Source organism: Haplochromis burtoni, unplaced genomic scaffold, assembly GCF_018398535.1.
Source record: "Haplochromis burtoni strain Fernald_Lab_line unplaced genomic scaffold, NCSU_Asbu1 Contig_1061, whole genome shotgun sequence".
Lineage (NCBI taxonomy): Eukaryota > Metazoa > Chordata > Actinopteri > Cichliformes > Cichlidae > Haplochromis > Haplochromis burtoni.
In genome coordinates this window covers 62,478-88,134 of record NW_024583422.1, presented here as the reverse complement: position 1 = coordinate 88,134, position 25,657 = coordinate 62,478, and the positions used below count along the sequence as shown (strand labels likewise).

General features: G+C 38.0%; 3 protein-coding genes across 3 annotated transcripts in view; 2 read left to right on the top strand and 1 right to left on the bottom strand.

Annotated features, from left to right (window-relative positions):
* The first annotated feature begins 1,903 nt into the window (after positions 1-1,903).
* On the top strand, positions 1,904-7,957 carry LOC121813031. Its single transcript, XM_042216453.1, has 10 exons — positions 1,904-2,188; positions 2,311-2,589; positions 3,850-4,131; positions 4,900-5,010; positions 5,148-5,163; positions 5,272-5,357; positions 5,538-5,588; positions 5,949-6,008; positions 6,162-6,227; positions 6,365-7,957. The coding sequence occupies exons 2-10, from the start codon at positions 2,514-2,516 to the stop codon at positions 6,367-6,369; spliced, it is 753 nt and encodes a 250-aa protein (XP_042072387.1). The 5' UTR covers positions 1,904-2,188; positions 2,311-2,513; the 3' UTR covers positions 6,370-7,957.
* A 5,722-nt stretch (positions 7,958-13,679) lies between these two features.
* LOC121811848 (neural cell adhesion molecule 2-like) lies at positions 13,680-15,366 on the top strand. The gene is made up of 5 exons (XM_042216452.1): positions 13,680-13,716; positions 13,875-13,910; positions 14,107-14,373; positions 14,897-15,166; positions 15,257-15,366. Exons 1-5 carry the CDS (start codon positions 13,680-13,682, stop codon positions 15,364-15,366), a joined length of 720 nt encoding a protein of 239 aa, XP_042072386.1.
* A 6,131-nt stretch (positions 15,367-21,497) lies between these two features.
* LOC106632651 overlaps positions 21,498-25,657 on the bottom strand; it is a 7,261-nt gene continuing 3,101 nt past the window's right edge. The window contains 4 exon segments of the mRNA XM_042216451.1: positions 21,498-21,775; positions 21,892-22,269; positions 22,381-22,566; positions 22,569-22,651. Coding sequence (XP_042072385.1) covers positions 21,498-21,775; positions 21,892-22,269; positions 22,381-22,566; positions 22,569-22,651 — 925 coding nt within the window.

Below are 25,657 nucleotides of genomic sequence, written 5' to 3'. Positions count from 1 at the left end.
CATTTCAGTTGATTCTTCGCCAAAGACATGGACAAATTTACAATTGCTTATTTCCAGAATACTACCTGTTATCCAACTAACTCCAATTTGTCGGCTTCTCCCCTCAGAAAAAAAATCATAATCTTAAACGTATTTAAAAAATATATAGATTAGCATTCAACTTTTGTACTTACAATTTAAATACGTAAGAATATCAAGTTTGGCTCTGTAGTGTAAGAGAGTAAGTGCTAAATAGGACATATAACAGAGTATATAATAATGTGTAGTTATGAACAGCTATGTACAGAAGGAGCATATACAGAACATGACCATCAGACCATATCCTTACAGAACAACTATATCTTATATCTATCAGCTGTTCTGCTCTGCTATAGCACGGAAATAAGAGTCTTCTATGAACACATATCAGCTTTGCTAAATATAAGATGTCTACATATTCGTAAACAATTACAGTGCTAGATATTCCACAGATGAAGATAGCTCTGACAGACTAACATTACGTGACAGAGTACACATACCCAGCGCTTACTGGCAGTGTCATAACTATGCATCCAATGTAAGCATATGGTGAATGTTGAGAATGAATGACAGTCATGATCATGGTCATTAGGAGGGATAAGTGGGTGTGGATGGAAAGGTTCAGCAGTGGACTGAATTCAGTAAGCTGACAGCTGTGGGGAAGAAGCTGTTCATAAACCTGCTGGTTTTAGTCTGTAGGGTCCGGTAGCGTCAGCTGAAGGGGAGGAGCTGGAAGAGTTTATTGGCAGGATGAGAGGAGTCCTTGAGAATGATGCGTGCTCAGCAAAGACATCTCTTCTTGGAAGTTGGAATTTAAATAAAATGAAAGCATATTTTAAAATGTTGTTCAATGGCTGTGTGTTTTCTTTTTCTTTTTCATAACAGCAGATAAACCCAGGGCCACACTGACAGCAGGAACAACAATCATACCAGTAGGGGGCAGTGTGACACTGACCTGCTCTGTGCAGAGCTCTGATGGATGGAAATATGAGTGGTTCAGACGAACCCAAACAACCTCTGAAGGTAAAATCAGAGATCAACAAAACAGAGATATCAGAGTATCTCAAGGAGGAATCTACAGCTGCAGAGGAACAAGAGGAAACCCAGTTTACTACACTGATATAAGTGATGATGTCACCATTGAGATAACCTGTGAGTTCAGTAATTTAGTTTGAAATATACATTCACTCATGATTATCAAACATACAATGTTGAAGTTTTCTGTGTTGATTTCATGTTTCTGTTTGTATCTCAACTGTTAATATGTGTAAACAGTTTCCAATAACATGCTGTAAATTTAAACTGCAGAGAAAAGACAGACAAGAGTAAAAAAAACACAAAAAAGAAAATAATATTTTTTGTAGATTTCATTGGTAGTGGGAAGATCATTATCTGAAAATGTTAAAATTTAGCTTTTTTGTTGCCTTTTTTGTGCCCTTATGATATTTTGTTTGTTGCAAATCACAAGAGAAAAAGGGGGAACATCAAAAATGTATGTTAATGTAAAGTTGTCCTCAATGATGTTTTGATTGTCTAAACCTGCATACAGCCTTCTTAATCCATCATTGTGTATCCTTCATCAGAGAACTGTATAAGTTTACATTAATGTGACGTTTCCAGGCCATAGAATGGACAAACAGTGCGTTTATTTTAAGATCTACAGCAAGAGTTACATTACGATTATCTCCCTGCTGAGACAGGGACAAATAAATATTCAAACCTCTTACATTACTGGGAACAAAGACAAAAGCAATAGTCATATAATAACGAAGGGTAGTGATTTTGTTCTAACTGGGAAACTGCATAACATTAAAGCATTCTTTAGTAAAATGTAGCTTTTTAAAATGTGTCTATGCTCTTATACTGAATCACTTTTATTTTCACTCCTTGTTTTTTATAAAAGTATATAGACCCTGGGCCACACTGACAGCAGGAACAACAATCATACCAGTAGGGGGCAGTGTGACACTGACCTGCTCTGTGCAGAGCTCTGATGGATGGAAATATGAGTGGTTCAGACGAACCCAAACAACCTCTGAAGTTCAAATCAGAGATCAACAAAACAGAGATATCAGAGTATCTCAAGGAGGAATCTACAGCTGCAGAGGAACAAGAGGAAACCCAGTTTACTACACTGATAGAAGTGATGATGTCACCATTGAGAAAACCAGTGAGTTCAGTCATTTAGTTTGAAATATACATTCACTCATGATTATCAAACATACAATGTGAAGTTTTCTGTGTTGATTTCATGTTTCTGTTTGTATCTCAACTGTTAATATGTGTGAACAGTTTCCAATAAAGTTGTTGTAAAACAACAACCCAACTGGCCTCAGATATTCAGAGGTGAGACGATCACTCTGACATGTGAGGTGCAGGAAGGAGGTGAAACCACTGAGTGGGAGTATGAATGGAGAGGACCCAGGACACCCACACAGTGGACACACAATAATGATGTGACATTCAGAGTTTCTGAGTCCAGCAGTGGAGACTACATGTGTAAGAGTCGACGCAGAGATGACTCATATTCTTCAACAGAGTGGAGTGAAGCCTTCACATTGTCAGCATCAAGTAAGTCATGTTTGTTGTGTGATCTCCATTTGACAAATGTCATAATGGTCAGCACAGGATGAATTCAATGGTCTACAAAGCATGTTACATTGTTAGTCAGACAAAGAGCTGCAGCTGATAGTAGCCTCATTGTAGACAGTTTGTCACCACTTTGTGTCATGAACTTTCAGCTGGTATAGAGACGCCAATGCTGACCTGCTGCTCCATCACCTGAGGACAATGATGACAGAAATACAAAAACAGAAAAAAACTGACAAGATGGAAAAATTTATTATTACAAACAAACACTGAGGTGATGTCTGTGGAAATACAAAGTGGACTAAATGTGTGGGCTGAAGATGTAGCATATTAGCGATATTAAATTAGCCAACATTTAGAGATAGTAAGATTAATGTTTTTTCTTTAATTACTAGTTTTCTTTGTGATTACAAGAAGTAATGCAATATTTTCCTTGTTCAGTTTCATTACTGTGGGGTGAGGCATCCTAGAGAGAGAGTGATTTGGTTGCATCAATCAACATTTTTAGTGACTGGTTTGTTTTGCCAACTGAGGTGAACTGTGTGAAAAATGTTCTTCTTTCTTTTTTTGTCATGAAATTGATGCTTTCAAACACTTTATTTAAGAACTTTGCATGAGCAGTGGTAGATAAATGAATGCATTTCGTTTTATTAATGGAACAAACAGTGATGTGGAAGTTTTTGATATTAGTGTGTATGTGTTCAACAGGAGGTTTATAGAGACAGAGATATGTTGGTATGTTTCTTCTGATCATGTAGGAAGAAGACTATTCCCTAATCAAAGCAAACTTACCATGAAAAAATAATCTAATCAAATGAAAATGTTTTATGAAAGTCTGAAATTTGAAAAAAATCTCATAAATAAAATGTTTCTATATTAAATTTGTCTGTGCAGCTGTGTGGGATGTGGGACTTATAAAATTCCATTAGTGAGAAGTTCTGTGTCTTCTGTTGTGGTAATAAGATCACACAGAATAAGCACAAGTATTATTTTATAAATCCAAAGAAGAATCATAATGAAACAGAAAAAATATATAAACACTAAAATACTAAAATGCATTATAGGCATCTGTAAGATTACTCATACCATTTCAGTTTAGTCTTATTCCTTCCTTTGTGTTGTTGGAAACTGGAGAGCAGGTTTACAAGAGGTAACATTAATGGAGACAACATCAGGGCCGTGTGATCCCTCATGTGGGGTATATATTCATATTTTCTTTGTGTCTTTGTTTAAACTCAACAGCAGATCAATCAAAGGCCCAAATAACTTCTGATATGAGAGACATTCCAGTAGGGGGCAGTGTGACCCTGACCTGCTCTGTGAACCCATCATCATCATCTGGATGGAAATACTACTGGTACAGAGATGAGAAATCCTCTGAAGCCCTGACCACACAAGATGCAGTTTTCCACTCAAATGGACAAATCAGTGTCTCACAGGAAGGACTCTACAGGTGCAGAGGAGGAAGAGGAAACCCAGTTTACTACACAGAGGACAGCCAGTCAGTCAGGATTGATCGCAGGGGTGAGTTTTTTTCTTCTTCTAGAAACACAAAATGTGAAAAGTTAATGATCTGACATTTACACCTTTAGTGGATGTATGAATGGAAAACGACCAAACTTCCAACAAAAATGAATTCAGGAAGTTAAATATGCTTTTAAAACCCGATGATGCAGAATACAACTGTGAGGGGAGAGTGCACACCAGGGTTCAACAGATTAGAGTGAATACTTCCGTTTGTCAGTATTCATTATGTTTTTATACAATACTCAGAATATATGAAGATGTGAATCTACTTCTATGCTCACTCATCATCTACTGTATAATTATAATAATAATTATCATTACTGAAAAATTCAGTGTCTGCAAAAAAACGTAAATGTTCTTCTGAGCTTAAACATATTAGCACAGAGCTTTAAAGTATAAATACAAATTGATAAAATAGCGATATATACTTTTGTCTCTGTAAAGCTGACATTATGTATTTGAATTAGAAAACTATTCACAGAATTTATCACCACTTGCATGAATCAAAATATGCTGTTGGTTTAAAGAACTTTGTTCATAAAGGAATGATAAACAGGTGATGTGAAATTCAAAAGTTTTTTCTTTTATTCACTATTCAGGTAAATAATCACCACAGAGAAATATGATAGTAAAACAAATAGAATATTTTCAGTTATTATTAGGAATAGTGATATTGTAAATAATACTATATTTTAAAATGTTCCCATGTGAATTATGTTAATAATCTGTTTAAATGCATCTAATTAAAGCCTGGTATTATTACAGCAGCACCTGAAAGCTCTTCATTTCTCACTCCTTTGATCGTTGGACTCGTTTGTGGAGTTTTACTGATTCTTCTTCTTCTTCTGCTTTTGTGTCGCTTCAAACAGTCAAAGGGTGAGACCATTAACCATCTGATATTAAACTGAATATGATGTAAATAATAAAAATCACAGATGTATCCTGAACTCTCAATGTAATATTTCTGCACCACAACAGGTTACAATAAAAAATGTAATTGTCTTTTCTTACAGATTCATTCTTTGTCAGGTTGGTTCAAATCTCCCCTCTCCTGTACTAGAACTACATCCTGTGTTTCTTATTAAATCTATCAGTTTACTACGTTTGGTTTTTTTGTTGTTTTTTTTGTTCCACCAGGACTCGGAGCACAAATCAGAGCTCTGTAATGAACCACATGATCAAGGATGAAGCTCAACACAGTCAAGATAACTCTACTGTCCAAGGTCAGCCTGATCCATGACAAGTTTTGTTGTTGTTGTTGTTGTTGTATTTATTAATTTATTTACTGATGATTTTTAAACTCCAGGTCCAATATATCTGTTTCTAGTTTGCTGATTTAGAAGATAATCAAACCCATACATAAGAAATTCAATTTTTAACCTAACATTGGCTTGTTTTTGTAGGTGATGCTTGTGTTTATGAATCAATCAAAGACCATGATGACACACAAAATGGTAAAGTAGATACAGTAGCATTGACATATGAAGACTGTGATTATTTATGTTTAAACATTGAAGTTTTAGAAATCAGCTGCACACAGATAAGAAAACAAAGAGGTTGGACACTTGGTCCTTCCAGTGTAACACAGGGTCAGTTCAACTTTAATAACCAGGGTGGAGGAAGCTTGAAGTGATCTGACACTGAAATGAGATTTAACAGTAACAGGTTGTCATAAAATCTCGTCTTCAATAGAGCGAAAATCTCCTTCAGTCTGTTCCTGTGATGAGTTACTGTAGGTGTTAACTGACAGAAAATATAAAGGAAATTAAAGCCACTCATTTTTTAATGCTGCTCATCTGTCCATCCTCTTTTAGATGACAGCCTGTTGTACGCACGGGTCTATTACACTAAAGCGAAACCTAAGAGACACAAAGGTAAGTAATGTAATAAAATGAGTACCTTATTTCTTTTGTTTTGGGTTTTACACGTTTTACACACCAGGGAAAACCGTATAAATAAATCAAGTTGTCACTTTGAACAAAGAGGCACTTGCAATGACATTTGACAAATCATTTCTTTATTTGCAGGAAAACCAGCTCCTGCAGCAGCTGATGAAACAGTTTATTCTGAAGTTAAATCACAAACAGCTCTGGGTAACTGTGCAGAAATAAAATAGCTTACATGTTGCTGTAACGATGAACTTAAATACTAAAGTTTTTAAGTTTTTAGGGAGTAAATTTAGTTCTAAATCTCCTTTAATGACTGAATTGTGCTGCACCATTTCTTTCAGATTAATAACAAGATCTGCAAAACCAACCGGATCAGTGACAAAACTGAGTTAATTCCATTAGAAGTAAAGAGCTCATTGGAGAAAATGAGATTATGCACTGTTTTGTAAAATAAAATAAAGTCAAACAAACTTTCTTTCATCATAATAGCACCAACTGATGATCTGGCTTTGAGACCAGGATGCTCTTTAGAGTCTTTTTACATTTAGATTGCTCAATAAATAAACAGCAAATAAAAAAATAAAAATAAACAACATTTGGAAATGAAAGTCAACAACCTACAGAGGGCTAAATGCAGAGACACATCAAAGTGACAAAATAATGCAGCAGGTTTGTCCATTTTGTCAAATGTTCATTGCACCAACTCAGAATGATACTCAGTTGTCAGTTTGGCCAACATGTGCTTGTGTGCATGCCTGACAATCTTGGAGCATATGAATAATGAGTCAATGGTGTCCTGGGGATCTCCTCCAAGATCTGGACCAGGGCATCTGAGCTCCTGGAGAGTCTGAGCTGCAGCATGGCAGCTTCAGATGGAGAGAAGCATAATGTCCCAGTTGGATTTTGGTCAGGCGAGTGTGGGGACCAGTCAGTCGTATCAATTCCGTAATCCTCCAGGAACTGCCTGCATACTCTCAACACATGAGGGTGGTCATTATCATACCAGGAGGAACCCAAGACCCACAGCACAATAGGGTCTGACAGTGGGTGACAGACTCTTGAGCATGCACTGAATTGGCATCCTAGAGGAGTTGGACATCCTGTACAACCTCTGTAGCATCCAGGGATCGTCTCACCCTGCTGTACCTAGTGTTAACTACATTTTCTGCTACTTCATCGAGGATAGACATTTGAGTGATGTGATGCTAAACACTGATTAAAAATAATTACTTAAATTTTTTTTTGAGCAGTGCATGTTTACAGATGTTTCCTGTGTTGTTTCTAAAATCATTTGATGTGTATGATAAGCATACATGTTTCTCTTCCCCTGCATGAATTAAGCATCACTTGACATTTTTCTATAAAGTTGCTTTTCTTCTTTTAACAGCTTTAGGAAAAGATCAACTTTAAATTTTATTTTATGGAAGCTGCTTGGAGAGCTGCAATTGTGTTATATGAATATGTGTTTCCTATAAGATATTTAATCTCAAATATTGTTACATCTACAGTCTTGTTTGTTGAAAAACAATTTTTCTTGTTTTCTTGTTTCTGCGCTTCATTGCTCCAGATAGATCTAATTCACACATGGCTGATATCATCCACATATTTTAGTTTCTGTCAGTGTAAGATTTAGTTCTTCCTCCCAGCTGTTACCAGGTGCTTGTTTAAAGCAGACTTTTTATTTTAAGGTGATTATCTTATAAAATAAAGCATTTTGAGGCGGCTATTATTGTGAGTTGTTGTTAAATAAACAAAATTGATTCAAATTGACTTGAACGTTTGTGTTCTAAACACTAAAGTAAGTTAAGTGCTATCAGATCATACATGGCTCAGAGTGGGGAATGTTCATGAACAGCTGTACATGGGAAGAGAAAGACAGAAATAATAATTATATGTACAGTGTGACTACAGGATTTACTCTACTGTTAAAAATAGGAGCCTAGATATTGATCTTCAGAGGTACCAACAAATACACAGATTACTGTCTTGCAACTGCTGATGCCTTGGGTGTTGATGAGGGTACTTGTTCATCAAACACACTCAGTGATACAGTATTTATTTGTTTGTTTATTTGTTCAGTTTTACAACAAATACATCATCTAGTTATTTTATAAAAATAGAAAGATTGTCTAATTCTTGGCTTTAAAAAAGGAGCAGGATTGTGAAAGTGTTTAGACAGCAGATATGATTATTCAAAGGTAATAGATAAAAACACTAATAATTACAGTACATCAATTTAAAATTATAATAATATTCTAATGAAGTTTTGACTGTCTCAGCTTAGAAAGAACACCCAATAAGTTATTGCACTCCGTAAGTGAAGTAGACCCGTAGACTTTTGTTTTCAATAACTTTCATAGTGTAAAAGCCCTTTGATTACTTTATCATTTCTTACTGGTCTTCTCAGGAATATCCTGTTCTTTTTGTGCAACTACAACATGCCCAGTGTGAGTCATCTACTCATCCATCCATTTGCTGTAGATTAAAATTTCCATATTCTTCGGTCACAGAGGGGCTTGAACCTCTCAAGGCAGGGTGTAACCTGGAGAGGTCACCAGTCTATCAGAGGGTCAACAGAGTAGGAAAGAGAAAATCACTCACAGCTCCAGGGAATTTCAAATCACTGATTGACCTCACATGCATATGTTTGGACGAAGCAGACGTACTCTGAGAGAACCCACACAGGTATAGAAAGAGCCAATCCAGACACTAGTGCAGCAGTGCCACTGTCAAGTTAAATGCTGCTGTTCTCTGACATGAATACCTTGTAGTTCTACCATGTAGTTCCATGGTAACAAGGTTGTGCCAGATACACCCAACAGTTTCCTGACGTGGTCCCCGAATTTCTCTCGTGATGGCCTGCCTTTTGTCTCTTTCTCTCTCTCCTGTTGGTGTTTGTATGTGTGCTTGTGGACATGTGTGGACATGAGCTCCACTCATTTTCTCTGCTGCCCCATTGGCTGCTCTCCTGTAGAGGATCAGCTGATCAGATTCACCTGCTTCACCATTTCTAATCAAGCTCAGTATTACGACGGAAGCAGATACTCAGCTGTTGCCATATTATTGTGTCAGTGAGATATGTGCTCTGCTTCTTTCTTATATGAGTTTCTGTTTGTCTTTCAGTGGAATAATCAGTCTCTCTGTGTGTATCAAGCCCCTGAGTTTCAAACAACAGTGCTTTTCTTGGAAAGCCTCAATACTTTCACCGCCATTCCCAAATATCTAATGCACGGATGTCAAACTCCAGCCCTCGAGGGCCGCTGTCCTGAAACATTTCCATGTGTCCCTGCTGCAACACACCTGAATAAAATTAATAGGTCATTAGCAAGAGACTAGAACTTGAAAGAATGCTGAGGTGGCAATTCAGCCATTTGATTCATGTCACAGCAGCTCATGAGTGAATGAATGTGGTGCAATAAAATTGCTTTAAGAAGTAAATTATTCCAAACAATTACATTTATTGTAAAATGTAATTTTACAATAAATGTAATTGTAAAATTACATTTATTGTAATCCAGCAAGACTCCAACAAAGACAGAAAGTCGAGATAAAGTGAGAAAGCAAAGCTCAGGGTAATCAAATTTAGAAATGTCAAACAACTAGTCATTAGGGCACAGGTGTCAAACCCCAGGCCTCGAGGGCCAGTGTCCTGCAACACAGCTGATTCAAGTGGCTAAATTACCTCCTCAACATGTCCTGAAGTTCTCCAGAGGCCTAGTGATGAACTAATCATTTGATTCAGGTGTGTTGACCCAGGGCGATATCTAAAACCTGCAGGACACCGGCCCTCGAGGCCTGGAGTTCGACACCCTGGGGTTAGGGGTTGTAACCTCAGCATGCAGTCGAGTTCAATAATTTCTTGCTAATGACCTACTAATTTTATTCAGGTGTGTTGCAGCAGGGACACATTTATAAGTTTCAGGACAGCGGCCCTCGAGGACTGAAGTTAGTCACCCCTGCATTAGAGATTCACCAGCTGCTTTGTCTGTTTCTATTCACATGTGAACAAACCCGTCTGTGAGTGGGTCTATCATTCTGCCGATCCATGACATCGCCACCAATCTAATATTGTCGTACAGCTAGGGTTAACCTGAAAGTAGTGATGGCCAAATGAAGCTTTCTGAAGCACTGAAGCTTGTATTGAAAAACGGTTCATTACTCGAAGCTTTTCAACACAGTCCTGTCGCGGCCTTTTACTTTCCAAACACCAAAAAAGTCCAAGAAAAGGCCATGGGTGGCAACGGGAGGTTTGTTTTAGAACGCACTTCTGACTCCATTGTTTAAAAATCATATGTCGTTTATTTCGTGCAAAATTATAAACAGAAATCAGCCAAATAACTTCTTAAAACTTAAACGAAAGTTAACTTAATTTTCTTTAAAAATTCAAAAGTGGTCAAAAAATCATTTTTTAACCCTCCCGTCCTCCCATCTGACATTTGGCAAACAAAACAAAAACCTCTTTACCACACCCATCCCGGGTGCTCTTAATCTCTTAATTAATGGGAGGGTCCATAAACTAATAAACCAATCACTTTCCAAAAGCATTCAACAAAAATAGCCACAACACAGGTCATGTTTCTTGAACATTGAAGCTTGTATAAAAACGGTTCATTACTCGAAGCTTTTCAACACAGTCCTCTCTGGTGACATCTGGTGGCCAAAAATATGAAGAGCAGCTTGAATCCACAAAATAAAACCAACCGCTTCATTATGATTGCCCACTCTACAGAGTGGAATCCTGTCTGATATTGGGCCTCCGTTGTGTTGCTTTGAACGTGTATTTTTTGGTGGTTAAAAAAATGTGTTTTATTTGTTTAATAAATAGTTTTGACCAGTAAACTCTCCTTGTTTAAACATGCACCATGGTGTGGTCTTCCTTTGCTTGTGACTTCTTGATGTTAGTAAATACAATAATTGAAAAATACCACGTTACATATAATATATACATATAATAATGTACAACACATTATGGAGTATGCTTCTGCTCTGAGGTCCTGCCTCCATGCACTTATGCAATTAATCGCTAGACAGGTGTATTTATAAATAATATTATATTAGGGAAATTTTCCCAGACATATTTTTGACCTGGGGGTAGAATTGATTGTGAAATGGAAAGGAAAAATGCTTATGAAATTGCAAATTCTAGTGTGCGATGGCCGAACCTGTTCCTTTTCGTGGAGATCATTTATCCTGCCTTAAGGAAAATCCCTTCACATGGCCCAGAGGAGGCTGGAGTGCAGAGAAACTGGTAGAGATGCAGTTATACAGTCTACCTGGGCCCCACCAACTATCAGCTAAAGAGAATAAATAAATTCAATTGCTGCACATTTGGCAGACTAACATTTTCAGATTAATTAAACAATAAAATATATATTTTTACAACATTACATGTAAAGAGTCAAGTGGAAGTTTTTCTAAAGTTATTTAATGATATTTATATTATGGAAGCAGATTTTTGACATTTTACCTTTTTCCCCGTTTTCAGATAAAATAAACACGCACAAAACAAAAGCAAAGCCAGAACACAAAGCTGGAAAACCCACCCGACTGACAAAAATCAACTAAAAATACTCCCACACAACAGAACCTCCTCTCTTCCTCGCTGGCTCCAAATCTCTCAGTGGAATGATCAGTGGTTCGCTATCTGTCACCATCAAAACACTCCACAAATCCCGTGAATGATTCGCTTCCTTATAAACCATTGAATCAGATACCGAAGCAGTTAGGTTCTAAATGAAGCTTCGGACGTCACTGATCACGTGACTCTGGCCAAACGAATCAAGCTTCGACACAGTGCTTCTGAAGCAGTGTGTTGATTTTTTTGACACACGCACCGGAGCTGCAGCTTCAAGCGGGCCATCACTACCTGAAAGCATTATACAGTACACCAAGTGTCTATTGAGCCTAGTTATAGCTTTGCTCCAAGTGTGCTTTTGAAGGGGAAAAAATCTCCGATTAACAATCTTGCGACCTCAGTAAAGTGCTATCATCAAAGCACATGGTTTTGGGTAAATTGTCAGTGGGAGCTAACAAATAATTGTTAATAACTTTCAGCTTCAAATATAACAACATTTTAAAATACAAACATACTAGAAACATATATGTGAGGAGCAGTCAAACACAAATAAATCACTAGATACTGAGGTACAACCAGCTTGGGTGACTTTGGTATATTGTATTCTTTTGATGTTGCATTTTGAGTTTTGTATTTGCTAACTTAAAGATTTTATTACTAGTTCGTTTAATTGAATTTATATTCTCTGCACTTAGTTTTAGTTATCTGGGTTTTCTTCCTGGTCATAGTTAGTTATATTTTGTTCCTCTTTTTCACTCATCTTGCTTAAGTCTTGTTATGTCAAGTGTCAAGTTTTGATGTTTGAGCAACAAATATTTATCTGTGCCATGTAGTATTTTTGTCTTTAAGAGTTAACACTGCATATGTTACAGCTGTACTTTTCTAACCTGTATTCGTCTGCTACTGTGCATGACATTTAATTTTGAACATAAAATGTGGTATTTTTGTTTGAGAATTCTGGTCGTGGGATGAGTTTCACTGACAAATCTGCCACGCAATGGCTGACTATGTTGTTCCATTTGTCATTCTGATTTCCTAGTAGGTGAAATAACTCATATATTTCAGTATCTTAGTTGTAGTTTTTTAATGCAAAGACCTTTATTCCACTGTCTTGCATGAAGCAACTATTTTCTAACATTTCACTCTACACTTCCTCATTTATATATATAAAAAAACACAACAGCGGACTTTTTATTCAAAACCACAGGAGTGTCAGATGCTGTAATACTTTTATAAACCCTGTTGATCTTTAACTGTATAGCATTTTTAATTGCACGTCTTTCCTGAATGCATTATAAATATATAAAGAAGTTTGTTTGCATATGTATAAATCTCAATGTCTGAGATGATGTCAAAGCCCTGATCTAGCAGCACATTGCAAGGTGTGAAAAAGAAGTTGAGCTCATCAACCACATGCTAACCGTCAGTGTCATGGTCCCCTAGTCCTCCTAAACTTCCTGCTCCAAGTTTAGTTTTTCTCCCTATCTCTCTCTCTCTTCTGTGCATGTGTGTCTGTCTGTGGGTGGGACCCACTACAGGTTCCTGCCTTGCTGATGCAGCATGCAGCAACGCACCCACTAATCCTCATAGGATGCACTATGAACAGATTAGCGAGTCCTGCGTTTGCCGGTGTGAGTTCGCGGGGGCACTTCAGTATTGCACTTTATTGTACCTCTGTCATGTAACCCGATTTTAAGATGTCCTGATTAACAGGATAGTATGGTTCCATTTTTTCTTCTTTGATTTGCTTTTTAATTAACCGTTAGGTAGACTTTGGTGATCTTCAATACTCGACCAAATCACTTTCCAATACATTATTTCTGTTATTCGTTCAATTTGAGTTTCGGCAGTGTAGTTTACATGTCACCTTCTACTTCCCGTAACAGGACTTGTCACAGTTAAATATAATCTTGTCCTCCGTTCTCATGTGGCTAAAGAATCGTAGCAGTGAGGTGACAATACGAAAACGTCAGCCAAAATTCTTTTCCTAACTCAGGTGATACAATTACTATTTCTCACTTTCTGATTTCTTCCTTCTGTTCGTTTTGTTGTCAGGATGCAGTAAGCTTTACTCTTTGAGGATGGGGCTCACTGTGCTCAGCGTGCTGTCCTTATTCTGTGAGTATAAGTAACTTACTTTATTTGACCGATAAAGACTGAACTATATTGAGTGCTAAATGTTTGTCCAACTATTGATACTACTGGTAAAATTCTATTCATTAAAAAGGCTTTTATTTGCGACATGTGACCACTGATGATTGAATGATATGTTACAGTGCTGAATATTACCCTCTGCTGTGGAGACGCTCAAGGTAAGTGAACAGCTTTCTTCCTTTTTTATTTTTCTATGGATTGATGTGTGAATAACATTCTTGTTTTTTCTTCATTTTTGCAAATTATATTAAAAATAAATTAATAATTGCTTGTAAAGTGAGAAATCTTCCTCTGCATTAAGACAAAATCTGGTCTGAACTTTTTCTGTGTGTTTATGTTCATGTTGGATTTTAGATGCTGAGCTGAGCCTTAAACCAAACGTGTCCCATTTATTTGCTGGAGAGTCTGTAACCTTCATCTGTGACATGAGAGAGGGAAATGCCACTGACTGGCTTTACAAATTCAACTGGAATGATCAAGAAATGATCAGCTTAACTAAAAGTAGCTCCTACTCACTTTACTTGACAGCAGAGCTGAGTGGGAATTATCAATGTATTGGTCGCCGCAATGGCTTGACAGATTTTACAAAACGGAGTAATAACCTGACTCTGTCCATATCAGGTAAGCTACTGTATCATATTTATTAGACTTTCATTGACAAGTAGCAGCTGTATAAAATGTGCCACTCCAGCATCAGAGTTTCAGTTTATGTTATTCCAAAGTTTCTGTTTAGTATTTTTCTTTTATTCTTGTTGATATAATGATCTCTGCACAGCAGGGAGTGGACAGTAGCATTAAGCAGACATTTCCTGCTAGGTTACAAACTCAGAGTCGACCTGTTAAGGCTGAAATTGTAGCAGGAAGTAAATATGTCAAGTACGATGTAACTTTCAGCTGAGCGTTGTGAAAACTGGTGAAGATGACACCAAATTAGGAAGCAGTGTGAACTTTGGTGCATTACAGCATAGTGTATGTTTTATATAGTATGATGTATGAGAGACGTGAGAAGAACTGGTCACATGAGATGCTGCCTTGAGGAATTACTTCAGCCTTTTATTCTACATATTATGAGAAATTGTTAACGTTGAGTTTTTCCCAGAAAAAAAAAAAGCATAAATAACAAAAACAATGTATTATCAAACAGCACTCAGACCCACGGCGACTATAACAGCAGACAGGACAACTATTCCAGTGGGGGGCTCGGTGACACTGACCTGCTCTGTTCAGGGCTCTGCTGGCTGGACATATGATTGGTTCAGACAAGTACCAGATTCTCGTGAAGTAGCAATTAATACGAACACTTTGCAGAACTTCATTAATGTCTCAGACGAAGGCATCTATCGGTGCAGAGGAAGAAGAGGAAACCCAGTTTTCTTCACAAACCTCAGCAAAGTGTATCACATTCAGAAAACATGTGAGTTTGATAACTTTTTGTAAGAAATAAAAGGACAAAGATTTATGATGACCAACCTTTTCTGTATTAATTCATTTTCGGTATGAAAAGTGTCCAACAGGGCCTTTGTGACTCTGCAACAGAACTGGACTCAGATATTCAGCGGTGAGATGATCACCATCAAATGTGAGATCCAGAGGCGACAACACTGCGGCGCATAATGGACGAACACATGTCCAACTCCACTAGTGATAAAATCCATCGATGCTCATTTTCCATCACGGGCAATTTAGGCAGGGACTAAAGAGATTGTTCTTTCACATCTTGGAGTGTGCTTTCCTAACAAAGTCATTAGTAAATCATTTGAGTACTATCTATCTCTTATTCATTGACATATAGAACATCTTTATTCTTTCTCTACCATCAGAAAACACCAACCCACACATTACTGCTGAGCGAGGACTATAACAGCTGAGCAATCAACACGCACTGCTCTGTGGGGAGCTCAATGAGTGGACATCCTCCTGGTTCGACGTGCTCAGTCTTTCAGAATCAGGTGTTTAGCCAGATCAATGTCCTGTTCAACAGGGACCAGAGATTTATATGCAGTGAGGATGAGCAAAACCAAGTTTTCTTCACAGGACAGTGATCCAGCACTATTAAAAGAGTGGTTTAGCATTTTCTTAGGCTTACATGTTGTATCCTGCCAGATATTATGGACAATTAGACTTTTTGTTTTGTAACAGTTTCCAACAAGATGTTGTGTCTGGAGCCAGTGCTGCTATTCAGTGCGAGAGATACACTGCATAGTGTCAGTTCTTTAGAATGGAATGGGGTGGATGATGGAGCCAACCCGATCAACCACGTTATGGCAAAATGATACTTAAATCTAGCATTCTGTGATCAGCAGTGGAAGCTACAGGTGTATGGGTAAAAACAAACAGGAGCTGTATGCTGTGACAGAGTGGAGTGATGTCATCACACTGACAGTCTCTGGTAAGAACGTTTCATTTTATTATGCCTATATAAGGCACAAGCGTAACATTATATAATAACTACATAGTGTAAGGCATTAATGATCTATTGGTGCATCGTTGATTATTTATAAAAACCTTATGGCATAATAAACATTACAACTAATAATGATGAAATCATTATTCTTCATTAATGGGTCATAGCATGTTTAATGAGCATTTTTGTTGTTTATAAAGTCACTGAGTAAGTGAGGTTAAATCTTTCAACAAGATGAAGACATTAGACTCATGAATATTAAAACCACCAACAATTTAAAGTGATCATAATTCAGGGTTATTTCACCCACAAACTCTGCAAATTCCATTTAAAAATCTTAGTGGTAGATCAGAGTGCACAGCACAGTATAAATGTCGACATTGGAAACTGGATTTGAAAACAGTTGCTAACCCCCACCTCTGCCAGTAGTGCAAAGGGAGCTGAAAACAGACAAGAGAAGGTAGTTGTAAGAATAGGCTGGACTCACCAGCACTAAGACAAGCATCTGTGGGAAACATAAAATCCTGTGAGGTGAAGAATTCATTTAACAGAAAAGCCTTGTTTGTTAATGATCTACCATTAATAAAAGTCAAATGAAATATCCTCTCCTCATATTCTAGTGGGGTGGCTTAGTGGGCGAAGATTCCCATAATCTTCATTTGCCTTGGAAGAAGAGTCTCCACTGACAAGTTCAGTAGAGCCGGATAGACAGGTTAGATCCATCGAAGCTCCAGTTATAACAGAGAAGATGGAGAAGACTGAAGGAATACTTTGAAGAACTCATGAATGTAGAAAATGACAGAGAGGATGGAAGGGGAAAAGTTAGGAAGTGCAGAGGATTAGTAGGGAGGAAGTGAGTGCAATGATAGACGCCATTAAGTCGTTACTAGCGCTTTTATGGTTCGTGGAATATGAGTTCCAAACGAGGAGTGGCTCTTGTTCCTTTTTACCGACCTGAGATATGGAGAACTGATTGTCGACTTTCAAGTTCAAAAGTGTGAAAGTAGATGTGTAACAGTGTGAAATGATGAGCAAGTAACATGAATATGGAAACAGCGTTAAGCTAGTTGTGAGAAGGCCTGATTTCGAAGCACGCAGGAGGGAAGTGATGTTGACGGCTTGCAAGAGTATATTTGCTTTGGGAGTGTCGATGAAAAGGGTAGAGAACGTCAGAATTGAATGCAATTCAATTTAATATAAATTTGAACAATACTGGGAAATCAAAGTAATATAGTTATACAATTAAAAAGGACTTTGGGGAATTATCTGCAATATGTACCTCTTAAAAAGTGCAATGTCTTGGGGCACTCTCATATTTATTTCCTGTGAAGTGAGAGTGAACACAATGAGATGTGAAGTGAAGTTCTGACCTTCAGTTCTAAGGTCAGAACTTAGTAACCTTGGGGGATACTCCCACTGGGTTTAAATCTGGGACTCTTCGCCATTTAACCTTAGAACTGAAGAAGCTTCTCGGATGAGAGGTGAAACGTCTTCAAGGAACTTAAAGAAGTCCAGTCGCTTTTCTTTCCAAGCTCCTTAGACCACCTGCTGTTAAATTAGTTTCTTCTACCAAAATAAATAATAACAAAATTAGACTTTGATATTTGAATATTCCTTATTAAGACCTGAATATTCAATGTGCGGTCCTAATTTTTTCATTACAGTGCATTTGTTACCAACAGATGACTGCAAAAATAAACTGAATTTGATAAAAGCATATAACTGCAAATGTTAATATTTCATATATGTGATGCAAACATACATACTTGGTACAGGCTTAGTGCTACTGAATAAGGCTACGTTCACACTGCAGGCGAAAGCGCATCAAATCCGACTTTTTTGAGCCTATGCGACCCATATCCGATCATGGTGTGACAGTGTGAACAGCACAAATCCGATATTTTCAAATCCGACCTGGGTCACTTTCGTATGTGGTACTGAATCCGATACATATCTGATGTTTTAGAAAGCGACTGCTGTTTGAACGGTCATGTCGCATTAAATCCGTCTTTTACGTCACTGACACAAGACAGACGCCAATTATCAGCGCCCGAGAAGACATCGCGAACGCTTCCTGGCCATCCCGTGTAGATGTCAGTGAAACTGTTGGGAAGACAACGTTGGAGAAACGTGAACATTTTATTTGTACTGTATAATCTGCAGATTCTGACAGAAATCTGCAACTATCCTTTGAAGCACCGCTCCTCTAAAACAGCAATAAGGATCATTATTAGGTTATCTACATTATTATGTAAATAACCAAAAATTGGGAAACGTAAAGTCCGAAGTCTTTATATTAACCATCAGTCAAACAATATTGTTTGCTCTGGGTCTAAACAGCGCGTTGTGTGTACGTCTTTTGCGCATGCGAGCCGCTTGAGGGTTCAACAGTTAGAGGCGTTTCTATCACATTTTATTTGAGTCTGTAAAGAGAAAACAGCGATTTATCAAAATCTGAACTTGAGCATTAAGACCTGCCCAGTAGTGCGTATAGATATTATAGTTCCTTTAGAATTGCTTTGTAAATTTAATTGTCTCTAAAAGCAAGGAGCTGTTAATTGTTTCACCTGATTTTACTTTTTCTAATTAACGAAACAGCAAGGCCGATCGTTGTGACGTAAGTTTCTTTAGGAAAGTGTCATCACTGATTGCCTGTGCACCATTGTGGTTGGACTTCTCTGTTACAGAGGCAAGAACCTTCAGAACCTGCCATGGCGTTCTCTTTTCTCACTAGATGACAATCGGACTTATCACGGGGCATTGCTGTGAGGGCGAGCGCAAACAAATTTACTCACCTACAGTAGGTCGTAATAAAAACTGGGAGTCATGGTGATTTCCTTTATTTATTATGGGATGTTATAAGTATCATTTATTTTGTTATTATATATTTTTTCTGTTTAACCCAGTTTCGAAACAGGCCTCTGTTGAGTCTGCATCCAACTGGCCTGAGTATCGGCGGAGAGAAATCATGAAATTGATTCCCAGGGGGACACTGAGTTGGTTATGAGTGCACAAGCTCACTCCCTCAACCAATGATACAAGACTACTCTGTTTCTTGGCATCTCACTATGGGAATATGCTGTGAGGGAAAACAGAATGAGACGTGGCCACAGAATTCAACCAATGTTGATTGATCCTGAACTGAAAATCGTTATATGTGAGATCGATTTAAATGTATCAGTGATTGTATGTTTGATTATTAACGAATCTGCCCTTAACGGTTTGTTCTTGATCTCACTCACATATACTTTTCCAAAGACTCTGTCCTTAGGTCTCCCTATGGCTGTTCCTGGAGTCAAGTAACTCTAACTGTTGCGTTAAATCGTCTGCAGATGGGCTTTCTTTGATATAATCTTATTAACAGGATGGCTGTTCCACCTCTATTTACCCTATGCTATTTATCGACCCGCTGGTTCATTATTTTAGAATACGCCTCCTAAGCAGGATTATACCTGGAGCATCTGTAGCTGCAGTGACTGTTAATTCCATTAACTGACCACCGCTGGTAGTGTGCAGGCTGGGTGGACCAGTTTCATGATCTCAGTACCAGTTTGTTGTCTGAGGTCAGTATTTTTGCTCCTAATTCAAAAAGGTAAAAATAAGTGTTACTATTGCATTCACAGTCTTCAATCTATTAATCTATCAAGAAAAAAATGACAGTTCTTGTTTTTCTCTAGATGTAAATTCAGCAGCCTCTCTCACAGTCAGTCCTAACAGTGTGCAGCACTTCATTTATGATTCAGTATCTCTGAATTGTTCTGGAAACTCTTCTCAGTGGAGAGTTATGACATTTACTCAGGACGGCTATCTGAGAGAACTCCGGGAATGTGGAAACCGGGGGATAATGACTGAATCCACATGCAACATAGATCTTCACTGGTTCCTCCGGTACCAAGATGCTGTGTCCTGGTGTGAGTCTGAATCAGGACTGTTCAGCAATGGAATCAACATCACTGTACCTTGTAGGTCTTTACATCCCTAATTCTAAAGAGTTTGGACGCTGTGTAAATTATAAATTAAGAAAGAAAACAGTGTCTATGTTTAAGCTTTTAAAATGAGAAAGTGTATAATTGCAAGAAATAAGTCATTTTGAATGTGGTGGCAGCAACGCATCACAAAAAAGGGACAGGGCCACATTTACCACTGTGTAGCATCCCCACTTATTTTAACAACAGTCTATAAACATCTGGGGACTGTAGAAACCAGCTGCTGGACCTTTGGGAGAGCAATATTATCCCATAGTTTTCTGATAGAGGCTTATAGCTGCTCAACAATCCTGGGTCTTCTTTGTCATTTTGTGATACACAAATTGTTTTCAAATGGTGAAAGACTGGGACTCCAGGCAGCCCAGTTCAGCTTCTGTACTCTTCAAATAAGCAAGGCCTTTCATGAAAGAAGTCATCTGGATGAGAGCATATTTTGCTCTAAAATCTCTATATACTTTTCAACATTAATGGTGCCTTTTCAGATGAGCCACAAAACTCATATTCCATTCACAAGACCTTAAACCATCAGATCCATCTTTGACTGGCCCGTAATACAGCGTGATTAGTTTCTTTTCTTTCTGTCCAGTGGCTGGATTTCTTATTTTAACAAGTATTCAATTTTTTAATTGACAAAAACATTTCTGGTTATCTTGGCTTTCATTAAAGAGTATTCTTCTTTCCTCTCTCGGTTGTGTGTTGGTCAAAACTCTTTGAATGAACCAGAATACACGAAAATTTTTTCTTTTCGATTAATCATAATTTGAATTCTTTTTTAAATACATAATGCCCACCCTGCACTAAGAAGAAGATCCATCCACGCTGTCTATTAGGGCTCAGTTCTAAGTTGATCTTGATGGTTTAAGGTGCTTATATACTATGGAATTGAGTTTTGTGCTCATTGACAAAGCACCATTAATGTTGAAAAGTTATGAGATTTTGAGCAATATGCTCTCTCCAGATGATTCTTTCATGAAAGCTATGCTTATTTGAAGAGTAAGAAGCTGACTGGGCTGCCTGGAGTCCCAGTCTCTTCACCATTTGAAAACTATTTGTGTATCACAAAATGAAAAAGAAGCCAGGATTGTTGAGCAGTATAAGCCTCTATCAGAATACATGGGATAATATTGCTCTCCCAAAGTCCGCAACTGGTTCTACAGTCCCCGAGTTTATAGATGTTGTTAAACATAGTGGGTGCCAGTGGTAAATGTGGCCTGTCCTTTATTTGTGATCGTTGCTGCCACACTTCAAAATGACTTATTTCTTGCTTATACACTTTCTCATTTTAAGCTTACACTAGACATGTTTTACTTTCTAATTTATATTTTACACAGCGTCCATTTTAGATTGAATTCAACTCATGTCGTGGATGTTGATTCTTGTCGTCCTGATTCAGACTCACACCAGGACACAGCATCTTGGTACCGGAGGAACCAGTGAAGATCTATGTTGCATGTGGATTCAGTCATTATCCCCCGGTTTCCACATTCCCGGAGTTCTCTCAGATAGCCGTCCTGAGTAAATGTCATAACTCTCCACTGAGAAGAGTTTCCAGAACAATTCAGAGATACTGAATCATAAATGAAGTGCTGCACACTGTTAGGACTGACTGTGAGAGAGGCTGCTGAATTTACATCTAGAGGAAAAACAAGAACTGTCATTTTTGTCTTGATAGATTAATAGATTGAAGACTGTGAATGCAATAATAACACTTATTTTTTTCCTTTTTAAATTAGGAGCAAAAACACTGACCTGCAGACCAGACAAACTTTGGTTGACTGTGATCAGTGTGATACTCTGGGTCTCCTCTTCCAGCTCTGCACACATATCCTGCTGTGTGTGTCTGTCCATGAATGATGTAGGAGTCCTGTGCAGTCCCACTGATGCTTCCAGGTAATAATTCATACTTGTAGAGGCGATTAATTCTATTATGATGAATCCGGTGTCTGTGTCTGGAGTAATAGTCATAGGGGTAATAGAGGTAGGGGTGATACATGCCTGACTCCTGTTTAATAAGTTTATACCAGTAGAAGCTCCATCCTGCAGACGGATGTTCAACCTCACAGTTCAGAGTTACTGAGGCTCCAGGACTCAGCCATGATGGAGACACAGTGAGGACAGGATGACGTTCTGTTGGGAAAATATATTTTCAGAGTGAGATCAAGAACAAGAACCTTAAGGGCAGATCGTCTGTTAATAAATGCAAGCATACAATTCACATTACATTTATAATTCACTCACCATAAACTATCTTTAGTTCAAAGGATGCACTCCACATTGTTGAATTCTGTTGTGCACTTCTCATTCTGCCCTTACACCAGTAGTGCCCATAGTGTGATGCAGAAACAGAGTTAATCTTGTATTCATTTTGGTTTGGAGGTTGATGTGAGCTGCTTGTTGCCCACTCATAATCCCACTCAGTGTCTCCTCCTGGATCTCACATTTCAAAGTGATTGTCTCTCCTCTATATACCTCAGGCCAGTTTGGATGCAGAGTCACAGCAGGCCTGTTTCTAACTGTTAAGCAGATAAAAAAAAATAACAACAAAAACTATTAATGACTTTTTAACATCTTCCATAATTAAATAAATGAGGAAATTTCACCATGACTCACCAGTTTTTTTAATACTGATCACATCACTGTAGTCTGTGTAGTAAATTTTGTTGCCTCGTCCTCCTCTCACCAATAGTCTCCTTCCTGTGATACACCGATTTGTCCATCTGAGTGGAGAACAACTTCTGCCATCGTCAGTGTTTCTGAGGTTTTCTTGCCTCTGTACCAGTAGTAACTCCAACCAGTGTAGATGGTGTCACAGAGCAAGTCAGGGTGACTGTATCACCTTCTAGAAAGACTCTACTGTCAGCACTGATGCTGGCCTTTGGTCTGTTTCCTGTTTAATTTAGAAAAAAAAGTATAATAAAATTACAGTGAAACAATTACTGCCCCTTTGCTTTAGAGACAATTACAATTTTACAAGCAATTCTTAAACGATACATAGTATATCTTATGTTACGTTCACACTGCAGGTCTTAATGCTCAATTCAGATTTTTTGATCAAATCCGATTTTTTTGTCTGCTTGTTCACACTACAGATAAAATGTGATCAGCAAACGCGCTCTAGTGTGAACCCTCAATAGCGGCCCGCATGCGCAAAAGAAGACGTCACACACAACGCGCTCTGTTTAGACCCAGACCAAACAATATTGTTTGACTGATGGCCCTTAATATAAAGACTTGTTTCGGACTTTACGTTTCCCAATTTTGCTTTAAGTTATAAAGTTATTTTGTTATTTACATATGGCCTAATAATGATCCTTATTGCTGTTTTAGAGAGGAGCGGTGCTTCAAAGGATAGTTGCAGATTTCTGTCAGAATCTGCAGATTATACAGTACAAATAAAATGTTCACGTTTCTCCAACGTTGTCTTCCCAACAGTTTCACTGACATCTACACTGGATGGCCAGGAGGTCATGTGTCTTCTCCGGGCGCTGATAATTGGCATCTGTCTTGTGTCAGTGACGTAAAAGACGGATTTAATGCGACATGACCGTTCAAACAGGCAGTCGCTTTCTAAAACATCAGATATGTATCGGATTCAGTACCACATACGAAATGACCCAGTCGGATTTGAAAATATCGGATTTGTGCCATTTCACACTGTCAACCATGATCGGATATGGGTCGCATAGGGCTCAAAAAAATCGGATTTGATGCGCTTTCGCCTGCAGTGTGAACGTAGCCTTATAGTTCATGCCTGTACCAAGTAGTATGCCACTAATGAAATATACATTTGCATTATATGCTTTTATCAAATTCAGTTTATTTTTGCAGTCATCTGTTGGTAACAAATGCACTGTAATGAAAAAATTAGGACCGCACATTGAATATTCAGGTCTTAATAAGGAATATTCAAATATCAAAGTCTAATTTTGTTATTATTTATTTTGGTAGAAGAAACTAATTTAACAGCAGGTGGTCTAAGGAGCTTGGAAAGAAAAGCGACTGGACTTCTTTAAGTTCCTTGAAGACGTTTCACCTCTCATCCGAGAAGCTTCTTCAGTTCTAAGGTTAAATGGCGAAGAGTCCCAGATTTAAACCCAGTGGGAGTATCCCCCAAGGTTACTAAGTTCTGACCTTAGAACTGAAGGTCAGAACTTCACTTCACATCTCATTGTGTTCACTCTCACTTCACAGGAAATAAATATGAGAGTGCCCCAAGACATTGCACTTTTTAAGAGGTACATATTGCAGATAATTCCCCAAAGTCCTTTTTAATTGTATAACTATATTACTTTGATTTCCCAGTATTGTTCAAATTTATATTAAATTGAATTGCATTCAATTCTGACGTTCTCTACCCTTTTCATCGACACTCTCAAAGCAAATATCACATCTGCAATGCTCTTCTAGCCATCACTCCATCCTGCTTGCTCACTAATTATCACCGCCCTTCTCAACTTAGCTTCAACAGCTGTTTCCCATATTTTCATGTTATGGCTCATCAGTTTCATCACTGTTACTACAGCTCTACGTTTCACACTTGATCTTGAAAATCTGCACCAATACAGTTCTCCATTCCTCAGGCTTGTGTTAAACAATGTGACTAAAAGGCCCACTGCCCTCTCTTCTGGACATCTCCATACCTCCACTGATGTGACATCAGGACCAGCTGCCTTTGTACTCTTCATCTGCTTATCAGTTGCACTCACTTCCTCCCTACTAATCCTCTGCACTTCCTTACTTTTCCCCTTCCATCTTCTCTGTCATTTTCTACATTCATGAGTTCTTCAAAGTATTCCTTCAGTCTTCTCCATCTTCTCTGTTATAACTGGAGCTTCGATGGATCTAACCTGTCTATCCGGCTCTACTGAACTTGTCAGTGGAGACTCTTCTTCCAAGGCAAATGAAGATTATGGGAATCTTCGCCCACTAAGCCACCCCACTAGAATATGAGGAGAGGATATTTCATTTGACTTTTATTAATGGTAGATCATTAACAAACAAGGCTTTTCTGTTAAATGAATTCTTCACCTCACAGGATTTTATGTTTCCCACAGATGCTTGTCTTAGTGCTGGTGAGTCCAGCCTATTCTTACAACTACCTTCTCTTGTCTGTTTTCAGCTCCCTTTGCACTACTGGCAGAGGTGGGGGTTAGCAACTGTTTTCAAATCCAGTTTCCAATGTCGACATTTATACTGTGCTGTGCACTCTGATCTACCACTAAGATTTTTAAATGGAATTTGCAGAGTTTGTGGGTGAAATAACCCTGAATTATGATCACTTTAAATTGTTGGTGGTTTTAATATTCATGAGTCTAATGTCTTCATCTTGTTGAAAGATTTAACCTCACTTACTCAGTGACTTTATAAACAACAAAAATGCTCATTAAACATGCTATGACCCATTAATGAAGAATAATGATTTCATCATTATTAGTTGTAATGTTTATTATGCCATAAGGTTTTTATAAATAATCAACGATGCACCAATAGATCATTAATGCCTTACACTATGTAG